This window comes from Glandiceps talaboti, chromosome 12 (assembly GCF_964340395.1).
Source record: "Glandiceps talaboti chromosome 12, keGlaTala1.1, whole genome shotgun sequence".
Taxonomy (NCBI): Eukaryota; Metazoa; Hemichordata; class Enteropneusta; family Spengelidae; genus Glandiceps; species Glandiceps talaboti.
Window position 1 is genome coordinate 2,476,937 of NC_135560.1, and position 13,432 is coordinate 2,490,368.

Consider the following 13,432-nt stretch of genomic DNA (forward strand, 5'->3'; position numbering starts at 1 on the left):
AAATTTTGGCATAACATGTACATAATTATACACATATTTTACATTCATTTTACACACACATGTACAAACCACCCCACCCCCACCCCCACCCCCACCCCCCACAAACACACCAAACAGTTACTGGCTTCAAACATATATACAGGACGTGACTGAGAGATTGACAGAAATAAACTTCAAAACACTAACTAAATCGCTAGTCACACAGCAAAATTACGTACTTTCCATGTTGTAGTTTATTTCACTGAATCAATAACTGGTGTGAAGTGTAGAGTTACACGTAATGATTAGTGGCTCATTCCATTTCGGGTGTGTGGGTTGTTTGTCAAACTTAGAACACAAATGCTCTCAAATCTGAGCATTTATGCTATTTATTATTATTTGCTTTGTAAAAGGTAAAACGTCATACGATAAAAAATACACATGGTCACCATCCATTTCAGTTTCCCTTAAATTAAAAAATAACATGCTATGACCCAACCCAAGAGAGAAATGGTATGTGCCAAGGCACGTCCCTCAATCTTATCTGTTACTATCTATAAACACAGGAAGTCATTCTGATTATGTCTAGGATTTGTCTCCTCCGCTAAGGGCTTCGATAAACGACGTAAATTTTCATCCTTCCACTAAATTGAGGTATCATAGTATTGAATGACTAGTTGTAAAATATTATTACATTCGCGATTAGTGGTGGGAGAATGATTTTATTCCGTATATTTTCCTAAGTTTTGTATCATTTTGATCGCAACTGTGTGACGTGGAAAAGACAATGAAACAGTGATAAAATCAATAGAGTGTTGCGTTTGAGTAGATGTTACGGCGTTTGTAACATCACATATAAGCTACATGTATTTTGTTTATTTTACCAAGCCACTGTTATTGACTACAAAGTAAGCGATATCAAACATGCCAGCCATATCTAATCACACGTAGCTTTAGAGTCCAGCGCTCACGCTACATCGCCAACTTGTCAGCAGGTTGGCGTCCATGATTTTCGTGGTAGTCAAGGATGACTACCAGTTTTCGAACTTGGTAGTCATTTTGGAAAAACTGGTAGTCAATTGACGCGAGACTACCGCTAATTTCGAGCCCTGTAGTAGGTAATGGCATTTCCTTTGACTTGGGGTGCTTATTACTGCAAATAGGGCTTTTTGGTCAGATTCCTTCTCTTTAATTAATGAATATTAGTATAGTAGTCAGTTTTACTGGATTCATTTAGCAGGTTAACTTTATTACAGTGAGTCTTCTAAATATCTCTGTGCACTGAGACATGTCTTTCTCCATCTTCTGTCTGCTTGCCCTTTTCGTTTTTTTTTTATGTTTGATGTCCTCTGTAAACCACTGTGTATTGCTCTCACAATCACAGTTAGAGACTTCAAATGGTGCATGTTTGATACAACAGTTGTGACAACCCTATTGAATACATTGGCTGTCACCTAACCTTGTATACATATGTATAGCTGTCACCTAACCTTGTATACATACGTATAACTGTCACCTAACCTTGTATACATACATATAACTGTCACCTAACCTTGTATACATACATATAACTGTCACCTAACCTTGTATACATACATATAACTGTCACCTAACCTTGTATACATAAGTATAACTGTCACCTAAACTTGCATACTTACTTATAACTGTCACCTAAACTTGTATATGTACGTATAACTGTCACCTAAACTTGTATACATACATATAACTCCTACACTCAACCCAGTCAACTCACTGTAACGTCCAATCTAATGGCATAGCCGTACACTCCTAGACTAAACCAAGTCAACTCACTGTAATGTCCAATCTAATGGCATAGCCGTACACTCCTAGACTAAACCAAGTCAACTCACTGTAATGTCCAATCTAATGGCATAGCCATACACTCCTAGACTAAACCAAGTCAACTCACTGCAATGTCCAATCTAATGGCATAGTCGTACACTCCTAGACTAAACCAAGTCAACTCACTGTAATGTCCAATCTAATGACATAGCCATACACTCCTAGACTAAACCAAGTCAACTCACTGTAATGTCCAATCTAATGGCATAGTCGTACACTCCTAGACTAAACCAAGTCAACTCACTGTAATGTCCAATCTAATGGCATAGCCGTACACTCCTAGACTAAACCAAGTCAACTCACTGTAATGTCCAATCTGATGACATAGCCGTACACTCCTAGACTAAACCAAGTCAACTCACTGTAATGTCCAATCTGATGGCATAGCCATACACTCCTAGACTAAACCAAGTCAACTCACTGTAATGTCCAATCTAACGACAAAGCCGTACACTCCTAGACTAAACCAAGTCAACTTACTGTAATGTCCAATCTAATGACATAGCCGTACACTCCTAGACTAAACCAAGTCAACTCACTGTAACGTCCAATCTAATGGCATAGCCGTACACTCCTAGACTAAACCAAGTCAACTCACTGTAACGTCCAATCTAATGGCATAGCCGTACACTCCTAGACTAAACCAAGTGAACTCACTGTAACGTCCAATCTAATGGCATAGCCGTACACTCCTAGACTAAACCAAGTCAACTCACTGTAATGTCCAATCTAATGGCATAGCCGTACACTCCTAGACTAAACCAAGTCAACTCACTGTAATGTCCAATCTAATGGCATAGCCGTACACTCCTAGACTAAACCAAGTCAACTCACTGTAATGTCCAATCTAATGGCATAGCCGTACACTCCTAGACTAAACCAAGTCAACTCACTGTAATGTCCAATCTAATGACATAGCCGTACACTCCTAGACTAAACCAAGTCAACTCACTGTAATGTCCAATCTAACGACATAGCCGTACACTCCTAGACTAAACCAAGTCAACTCACTGTAATGTCCAATCTAACGGCATAGCCGTACACTCCTAGACTAAACCCAGTCAACTCACTGTAATGTCCAATCTAATGGCATAGCCGTACACTCCTACACTCAACCCAGTCAACTCACTGTAATGTCCAATCTAATGGCATAGCCGTACACTCCTACACTCAACCCAGTCAACTCACTGTAATGTCCAATCTAATGACATAGCCGTACACTCCTAGACTAAGCCAAGTCAACTCACTGTAACGTCCAATCTAATGGTATAGCCGTACACTCCTAGACTAAACCAAGTCAACTCACTGTAATGTCCAATCTAATGGCATAGCCGTACACTCCTAGACTAAACCAAGTCAACTCACTGTAATGTCCAATCTAACGACAAAGCTGTACACTCCTAGACTAAGCCAAGTCAACTCACTGTAATATCCTATCTAATGGCATAGCCGTACACTCCTAGACTAAACCAAGTCAACTCACTGTAATGTCCAATCTAATGGCATAGCCGTACACTCCTAGACTAAACCAAGTCAACTCACTGTAACGTCCAATCTAATGACATAGCCGTACACTCCTAGACTAAACCAAGTCAACTCACTGTAATGTCCAATCTAACGACAAAGCCATACACTCCTAGACTAAGCCAAGTCAACTCACTGTAACGTCCAATCTAATGACATAGCCGTACACTCCTAGACTAAACCAAGTCAACTCACTGTAATGTCCAATCTAACGACATAGCCGTACACTTCTAGACTAAACCAAGTCAACTCACTGTAATGTCCAATCTAACGACATAGCCGTACACTCCTAGACTAAACCAAGTCAACTCACTGTAATGTCCAATCTAACGACATAGCCATACACTCCTAGACTAAACCAAGTCAACTCACTGTAATGTCCAATCTAACGACATAGCCGTACACTCCTAGACTAAACCAAGTCAACTCACTGTAATGTCCAATCTAATGACATAGCCGTACACTCCTAGACTAAACCAAGTCAACTCACTGTAATGTCCAATCTAACGACATAGCCATACACTCCTAGACTAAATCAAGTCAACTCACTGTAATGTCCAATCTAATGGCATAGCCATACACTCCTAGACTAAACCAAGTCAACTACCCTTCAATGTTTTAACACAAGTTACATGTATACAGTATATGATATATTTCTGGCCAGTACACAAGTTTGTTTCGTGCATGTGTCTGTCATGGTTTACACACACAAACACAACTTGAGAATAAGCTTTCATCCAATTGCCACAAATTTGTCAGACACAAAAACTCACAAAAAATATACTAGATCCATTTTATTAAAAACAAAATCAAAAGGCCCATTGACCTGGCACATAGAAAGCAACAATTAATAAAGTAAAGGTGGGGTGCACTCTAGAAACAAAGTCCCACTGGCTTGGCTAGATATAGTGGTTGTCTTTTTTATATCCGTCAACCAAGAAACTATGTAAGGCAAATGTTCCTAAATCTAATGCCCAGTGTACAGTGTACCTTATTGTCGCAAACCATGGCCGTTTTATGGTACCGTTCTTAACCAGCAGGTCCCTACTTTAAAAGTTTAGCGGAAATAACAGCTCTGGTTTGCGAGAATGAGTGTACCTAGATTACACTTACAGCAGCAGCTGGGCCACTACATAGAAATCCTTACCAATACAGGTCTTTGAATTATCTGCTTGTCTCATATTAGTAAGATATCATGAGTTTATTAGTGTTTACTGTGTCCTCATATCTAGTCTCTTGAAAACAATAAATATAAATTGTCATTTTTATGATTCTGTCTATGAATACTGCATCCACAGTGCATGCTGACAACAGGCTTGACTTTTAAATTTATTATACTACAATACGATTGAATCAGTGTGATATACACATTCTGTGAAACACTTCCATATACACCTTTTATACATGGGTAGGTCTATCTTGGTCAGATTTTTAAATGAATTATACTTGAAGTATGTAACAATAACAAGAAAGACTAGATTTAATTGTGATTTGTACATAAAAAATTTATTCATTCCAGTGAGAGTCAGACTACACATCAACATCCTGTAGTTCAAATCATATCTTGTTGTGTCTTGTGTGACCTGTTAGCCATGCTAAAGACAACGTAAAGTCAATGAGGAGCTCTAGTTAGCAACACTAAAGTCAAAGTGGAGCTCAAGTTAGCTGGTTCCAACGTCTATGAAATGATGAAAACACAGTCCAAATAAAACACTTTCTTATCTAAATAGTCCATATCTTGGTCACCACTACCATTCATCCTTGCACATAATACATTCAATTCCTATTGGCGATACCACATTGTGATTTGTTTACTGCGTTTTATCTTCTTCTGTAGTTGCAGAAGACCATACAGTAAAGCTTCAGCAGTTGGTGGACAACCTGAAATAAATCAATATAGTTAATACACAATGAGGACATTTCATTACCTCAATAACTGCCATATCCTGTGTTTTACAATTCTGGGTCAGTTCGTGCATTGTCACACTAACCATGGTCCAACAACTACCTACCACATGCAGACAGTGTTGGACATGGCAATGTACAGCTCACATTAGTAGCTGATTTCTGGACCCCTGCACATCTCATCATAACAATGAATTGTAAAACTATACACTATAGCTTTATACATGGTAATCTAAACACTGTACCTATTGATTGGTACAAGGTGTATTCCAGTTTTGTAGAATATTTATCTTGTGTCTGCTAACATGATTGATTGCTACACAGTGTAGAGCTAAAACTGTTGGTGGCAATGGGGTAACTTCTAAACTCTACAGGTTTTGGTACAAAATTGATAATGTTTTGTTGTTGATATGGTCATGAATTGTTGCTATGGTAATGAAATTGTTTTCAGTAGGAGTACATTGCATTCCAGATACTTCTTTTGTATACTTTTGACAAACCCCACCACCACCATAGTACATTATGGTTGCTCCCTTTCCATGACAACCATGACAATGTGACATAGTAGACACACCTGGGACAGACAGAGACGGGGACAACCCTGTCACAACCCATGACAATGTGACATAGACACACCTGGGACATAGATGTTGATGGGGACAACCTTATCACAATTCCTGACAAGTTGACATATCTTGCTCACCTGGGACATAGTTGTCGATGGTGACAACTCATAACAACCTGTGACAACATGAGACAGTACACTCACTTGGGATATAGATGTCAATGGGAACAACCATGTCACAACCAATGACAATGTGACATAGCAGACTCACCTGGTACATAAATGTCAACAGGGACAACCCTGTCACAACCTCTGACAACAGAATATGAATAATGATAATAGCCTCCACCATTGGCACAGCTGAAAATAAAGACAGACAGACAGACAGACATCAATATAATGCCACTCACAGCAAAATGAGACAAATTTCTCCAAGATTGATTTTTATCATTACCAACATAAGTTGGTACACAAACAAGATTTTACGAGAATATGGAATGTGTAAAAATATACATGATAAAAGTGAACACTCTTTGTGCAAGTTATGGGTTGTATCTTTGTACTGTTCATGCAGACTTTGATAGGGTTGCAACATTTCACCTGGTTTTCATGATACATATTAAATATGAGCAGAATCTGGGACAAATCATTAAAATTGTGATGAAAGACTTTGTTTGTATTTACTTTTCACCCCATCCACTACATTGTCTGTATTTACACCTCACCCCATCCACTACACTGTTATGAGTATCTCAACTTGTGCGTGCGTGCGTGTGTGTGTGCGTGCATGTGTGCACCTGGATGTGCAAGTGCATGTCTAAGTGTCTGCCTCTGTGTGTATGTGCCCGTGAGTGCCTCTGTGTGTATGTGCCAGTGAGTGCCTCTGTGTGTATGTGCCCGTGAGTGCCTCTGTGTGTATGTGCCCGTGAGTGCCTCTGTGTGTATGTGCCCGTGAGTGCCTCTGTGTGTATGTGCCCATGAGTGCCTCTGTGTGTATGTGCTCGTGAGTGCCTCTGTGTGTATGTGCCCATGAGTACCTGTGTGTGTATGTGCCCGTGAGTGCCTCTGTGTGTATGTGCCCGTGAGTGCCTCTGTGTGTATGTGCCCGTGAGTGCCTCTGTGTGTATGTGCCCGTGAGTGCCTCTGTGTGTATGTGCCCGTGAGTGCCTCTGTGTGTATACGCCTGTGAGTGCCTCTGTGTGTATGTGCCCGTGAGTGTCTGAGTGAGTATGCACCTCTAACAGGCCCACCATTTACTCTTTAACTTACCTTCCCATAGACACAACCCATCTTGGTTCAGGCATTTGATCGTAAACTTTTCTCAAAGCTGGTGCCATTTTGTTTGTTAATGTACCAGCAACTATCATGACATCTGACTGACGAGGACTTGCACGGAAGACGATACCAAACCTATCCATGTCATAACGTGGTGCAGCAAAGTGCATCATTTCTACAGCACAACAAGCAAGGCCAAAGGTCATTGGCCATAAGGAACTCTGAAAGAAACAACATTGAGGTTACAACACAGAGCTGAGGCTCTTAGTGCCACTTATCAGATACATGTCAGATACAAAACATTGACTTTTATTGATTCCTGCATATTGTATATTGTATTTGTCTTATTAGTATTTCTGTGTGTGTTTTAACTTATCCTGTTTTATTGTCTTTAGAGGGCCCTGGGGAAGACTAGCTTTTAGCTAACCAGGTTATCTGTATGATTATTAACCCTCTTTAAATAAAGTTTAAATAAATAAATAAATAAATAAATAAATATGTATAATGAAGGCAGTCAACGACATGTCATTTCTATTTCCACAAAATAAGAAACAAATATTTGTATCTTAACTTAAACAGAATTGGTTGGCACTCAGAAATATGTCCATGCTACACTATAGAGGTGAATACTGAATATTGTTAATGTGAACGCATAACATTTGAAATGATGTACTTACACGTCTAGCCCAGTTAGCCAAGTCATCCAGTCTGGCTACTACAAACTCTCCTACATTGGATTTCTTCACAGGAGCAGCTGCAGTACTTCTCTGTCTGTATGGTACAATGCTGTAATGAAATGGGAATTAATTTTACTATCAACATTATGCAAATACATAATTAACATACATAGGATGCTTACCAAAACCTAATCAATATTCTGCATTGTCTCACAGAATCTCTTTACCAAATTTCATTATGAACTAGACAGAAGTTTTTGAGATATTGATGATACAGACATAACAGACAGACAAACAGACATTTGGTATGTCCTAAGCTGCCCCTTCAGGAACTAAACAAATACTACAATCTGTCCAACCATGGCATATTGGCACTAGGTGTTATTTGACTCAAGACTTGACAAAAAAAAGTTGAGTTTCATGATACAGTCTGGTTCAAATGAAACTTTGAATGTTTGAATGATGGTTACAGACAGTTGGTCTTTTGTGATCACAACATTTATTCATACAAGACTTTGTTGTATTCTCACATTCAATCATAAAGCTGTCCTAATTTGAAATCTGACATGTCCTTGATATACATACAGCAAGATATTTGAATTCTTATTCTATACATTCATACCATGCATTGGTCAAATGATGGGCAAAGTTGAAGTTTCTTTCACAACACTACTTAATGATGTCATAACTCCCATTTTAACAATAGACACTGTTGTAGTAATACAGTGTAATCATAAACACTAATATGTTGGAAATGGTATTTCAACTTAGTATGTCAATATGGGTACCAAAAGTAGTAATGAGTCACTCAATATAAGATGAGAAACAATATTAGCGAAATGGACTTCATTTCACTTTTACACATACAATATTTGCCATATTGCATTACTGACCTTCCTACAATTTTCATCTCTTTCATCACAACTGACATCTTTTCACTACTCCAAAATATCATCACTTCAACAACAGTTGCCGTTTTCCATGCACTGTTTACTTAGTATTTGCTTAGAGGGCCATAACCTCTCAGGATTACGACAGGTGAGGGGTCATTGTGATTTGCTATTCTAATCAACTTTTGCTACTCCCTTTCATTGATTTGCTATTCTAATCAACGTTTGCTACTCCCTTTCATTGTGATTGGCTATTGTAATGTCACTCATTATGTGCAAGTGTTACACTCATTGACAATATATATCTGACAACATGTACGATGATGACCTCTTGTATTTCAAGAATTGTTCCTCAATGCAATTGGTCAGTAATTTCAATATTTCTACATATTTTATGATTGTCTCACAAATTCCTCACCTTTCATGTGCTTGACAATATGCTCAACAGTTACATCTTTATTTAATCATATACGTTTTATGCAAATAATCTGGCAGCACAATCTCCAATGGCTTGTTTTTTTGACCAGAGGTTAGGGTTATCATTTTCTGCATTATACATGTAGATTGCTTCATAACCTGTGTTCGCTAACTTGACAATTCCATCATTGCTGACTTGACAAGACCCATGTTCAATGAGCCTGATCACAAGGTTTCATATTGAGATAGACACAAAAAAGATCCACATGAACATCACTTACACTGTGTGGACTCTTTATTTAGTTAATGATATAAACAGTAACAGCATGAAAGAAACAGTTCAGTTGGCTGCTGACCATGGATTTTGTTTGGACATAAAAAAATTATATCTCATGTCTACAGTATTATAATTGTAGTAGTGTGCATGCTGTTACTGTTTACATCACTAAATAAATAAAGAGTTGACACAAGTTGACACACTGATGTTTGTGAGTTATCTTTTTGTGTCTATCTCAACTTATGATCAAGCTCACTGATCTTGATAGTTTGTTTTATAGCTTGGGCAAGCTTCTTCAAAAACAGCATTATATGCCTCATATATCTGAACACCAAGCGTTACATTGTTTTAACGGAGAAAGTGATGATGAGTCATCATATTGACGGACAAGTAGCGGTCCATATATTACAGTACTGACCAATATCAACATGGACCTATTTTGATAGATTACAAAAACAAACAGTTTTGTTTACATCAAACTCTTACTTTTAATACTTAAAAAGGCCTGCTTGTGGATGGAAATGATGACGTAAACATACTCATGCTAGACAATGACATCAGATTATTGAATATAGTACGATATCATATAATGCAACAGTTTATCAATGTAACTTTCTTCTATTGTACCAATGTATGTTATCAAAAGTGAGGTAGCCTGTATTTCACAAGTGATATTCTAGGAAGAACACAGGTGATCAACAGTTACATGTGAAACAACAATATTTGACACATACACAATAATAGTTACATACACAATAATAGTTCAACATCATTCAGTCATTGTCATCACTGGACTCAGATTCACTTACATGAATCCATCAATACTTTCTGTTTGAGTTGTGTATGATGTCATCAATTGTGCTACATTTGTACACAAACTTTTTTTAATTATGGAAATGAAGTTGACCACACAACAGCACACCTAAATCAATCCGTTCTTGATTTTATAGCAACGAATCTCAAATTAAGTAGGACCACGGGCCAGGGTGCAAAGACAACTTTTATTCTGTTTGTACATTTCTTGACATGAAAATTTCTATAATCCCGTCTCTATGTATTGCTATGGGGAAATCGCAAGCTATAACCAGGTAGTAATTTTGTAGTGGAGAAATTGCAAGCTATAACCAGGTAGTAATTTTGTAGTGGAGAATTTGCAAGCTATAACCAGGTAGTAATTTTGTAATGGAGAAATTGCAAGCTATAACCAGGTAGTAATTGTGGAGAAATTGCAAGCTATAACCAGGTAGTAATTTTGTAAATGATGTTTATAAATGCACACTTTGCCCAAATACGGTCAGTTGGAAGCCGACAATATTCAACAGTAGCTCCAGGAAATTCCTCCTAAAATCTTAAACAGTATTCTATTTGGCGATTGTGGAGAAATTACATCTACAGTAATATTGGTAAGGAAGCTTTGGATTTGATCAATGACATACAAATAGTGAAGCTGGTGATCTGCTTCATATGATTATGGACAGCTGTAAGCTGATAGTCAGCGTGTGAAGCATATGTCAAAATTTACAATGAACGACAATTCATTTTCAGTATATTGTCCCTTACTGTCTCTAAAAATATCCAAATTATTGATTGCAAATGCATTTAAACTTCTGCCACACAACTGGGTCCACAAAACCCATATCTGTATAAAGATTAATACTGCCTGGCCTTAAATGTTGCACTGCAAATAAAGAATCAAGACACTCCCATAATTTTGAAAAGTGAATATTATACATGTCAAAATGAGCTGCCACATTACAATACCTTGTAGTTGTTTGTGCTTGGACAGGTTTTTCACTGCTGGTCCCTTGTTCATGTAGACATCTTGCAGTCTGCGTGACAGAGGGTAAATGCCTTCCAGTGGATACAAACCACAGAGGTCTAGCTCCCATCCGTGCAACTGCTGTAAATATGAAAAACAATGCCCATTTATGATTTTTAGTTTGGACTGGGTTTGTTGATTATTACAGGTAAACACCAAGGGATTTCCCAATGACTGTGCATATCATGAACATTTTACAAAATGTATGTTCCCTAAGAACAATTTAGAGAGATAAGAAACAGGCTTCCCACTGACCACTCATTACAAATATAAACATATGTATGTTGAAGATTCGAACCTTCTGTAAATAAGTTGTTAAAACTGTTTTGTGTTATCCTCGGCAAAGGTATTACATGCTGTATTTGTTTGTTTGTGAAAGCTGTAGTGTTATTTCCGTTTTTGTTTTGTGGTTTCATGAATATTCTTGCCAAATAAAATCAAATCAACAACACCACATTCCTGTCGACAAGCAGGCACTGTATGTGTACACACATATCACTTGTAACTTTGAAACAATACACTTGAATATGTCAAAATCTGAGCCTGTAATGCAATAACTTTCAATAGCTTGTTTGTTCCAAGGACAATGTGTGTGTGTCTGTGTATCAGTAGGGGTTGGATGATGTTGTTAATATTTGTATTGACTGGTCTGTGGAAAGCCAGTTTTTTAACTATCTAAATTGTTCTTACTTAGGGAACATAAAATGTGTATGACACAGTTGTTTGGCGATCCCTCGCTATTTTACATGTAGTTTATGTATGTCTAAAGTTGGAATGGTGAATCTTATTCTGTTATTTCTTTTGTCATACCTTGTCAAGTTAATATTTTGCTATCAAGTTGTTTTCATTTATAATCTTAGCTAAAGTAAAAAATAACATTCAATTCTATAGTCTATAGAATAAATACAGAAAAATGTAGTCTTTATAGAGATTTGCCTTGCAGATAAAAAAATATTTTTGACAAAAACTATGCATCTAAAGACTCAAGAGTTGCTGGTCATAATTTAAATGTAGGCCAACGAAAGTCACTAGCTCCATACATTAAGTACATACATATAACTCTTAAACATCCAATAGAATGTATTACAACGACTTGAACAAGTTGTACTTGTATTATTTGAACTTGTACTGACCACACTGTCAAATAAAGCAGTTTCTGACGATTGTTTCAAGTTTGGTATATTAAGGGATACAGGTGTCGCTCCATCTCTTTCGCACTTAATGTGAAAAGTATCAAAATGAGCTCTACACAGTGTAACCATTACTGTCAGATCGTAGTTCAGACTAAGTAGTACTACTGTACATGTAAATGTTATCAATATTCCATATTTCGCATCATTCCACGTCGGTCGCCGACCTTTGAAGGACGAGTTACTTGGATGCGATGGGTACAATCCCCATTCACAGCTACTCATAATATACATGGAATCGTAGGATGCACACAGATAAGAGTAGCAAACCGGGCCGTAGCACACGAAAGACATAAATAAAATTTACAGTGTTACTATACTCGCGTATGAATGCTTACCTAGCGTCGCCATCTTGGTTGTGTAACGTGACGAGATTTCAAGAAAGCTCGTGAATTACGAGACTTCGTTCCACTGTACTGTGGGAAGGAAGATGTCTGCAGTAAAGAAGAATAGTTAAGCCGTGGGGACGACCAGGTTGTATTACATCTTGTAAGTTTAAATTTAACGATGATTTGTGGAAGTGTAAGTCAGGTGTCACGAGTATTACTCTACCGTCACCTTAGATATTCACATCCCAGGTATATTTGTAGTAGTATCACCGTTGAACTAGAATTACATTTGTACAATGTACCTACATTTAATATCTAGGCAATGATAGACACCCTGCTTACACTGTTTGCAGACGGAGTAAGTCTGGACTCGATTCCCTTTCTTTTCTCCATTCAGCATTGTATCATTATTAACAGATGTTTAAGGACATTGTCAGAATCTAGTCCCATACTCCGTATGACAGGGCTGCTATTAATTTTGTTGAATTAAATTTTTGATTGGTTGAGATTAATTTTTCATATCAAGCGTTCAGACCTCATGCACTCGAATCAATCTGCATGACTAAAAAAAATATATATAGTAAATCTCTTATTTACTATACATTAAAAAATCCCATACAGATTGATTTGAGTGCCTGTGCCTACATGCACATGTACACACACACACACACACACACACACACACACACACACACACACAGACACAGACACACACATACATA

General features: G+C 37.6%; 1 protein-coding gene across 1 annotated transcript; it reads right to left on the bottom strand.

Annotated features, from left to right (window-relative positions):
- Nucleotides 1-4,160: 4,160 nt before the first annotated feature.
- Nucleotides 4,161-12,730, bottom strand: LOC144443338 (NADH-quinone oxidoreductase subunit B 2-like). Its single transcript, XM_078132794.1, has 6 exons — nt 12,720-12,730; nt 11,134-11,272; nt 7,789-7,897; nt 7,106-7,332; nt 6,108-6,196; nt 4,161-5,247 (listed from the first exon to the last, which is right to left on the bottom strand). Exons 2-6 carry the CDS (start codon nt 11,259-11,261, stop codon nt 5,150-5,152), a joined length of 651 nt encoding a protein of 216 aa, XP_077988920.1. The 5' UTR covers nt 11,262-11,272; nt 12,720-12,730; the 3' UTR covers nt 4,161-5,149.
- Between the last annotated feature and the right edge of the window lie 702 nt (nt 12,731-13,432).

Excerpts from the sequence above, each read along its gene's own strand:
- LOC144443338 (XM_078132794.1), bottom strand. The coding sequence starts at position 11,261 with ATGGGAGCTAGACCTCTGTGGTTTGTATCCACTGGAAGGCATTTACCC. Across the intron at positions 7,333-7,788 it reads TGGCTAACTGGGCTAGACGT|AGTTCCTTATGGCCAATGAC; the intron begins GTAAGTACATCA and ends TGTTTCTTTCAG. Across the intron at positions 6,197-7,105 it reads TGGGTTGTGTCTATGGGAAG|CTGTGCCAATGGTGGAGGCT; the intron begins GTAAGTTAAAGA and ends CTTTATTTTCAG.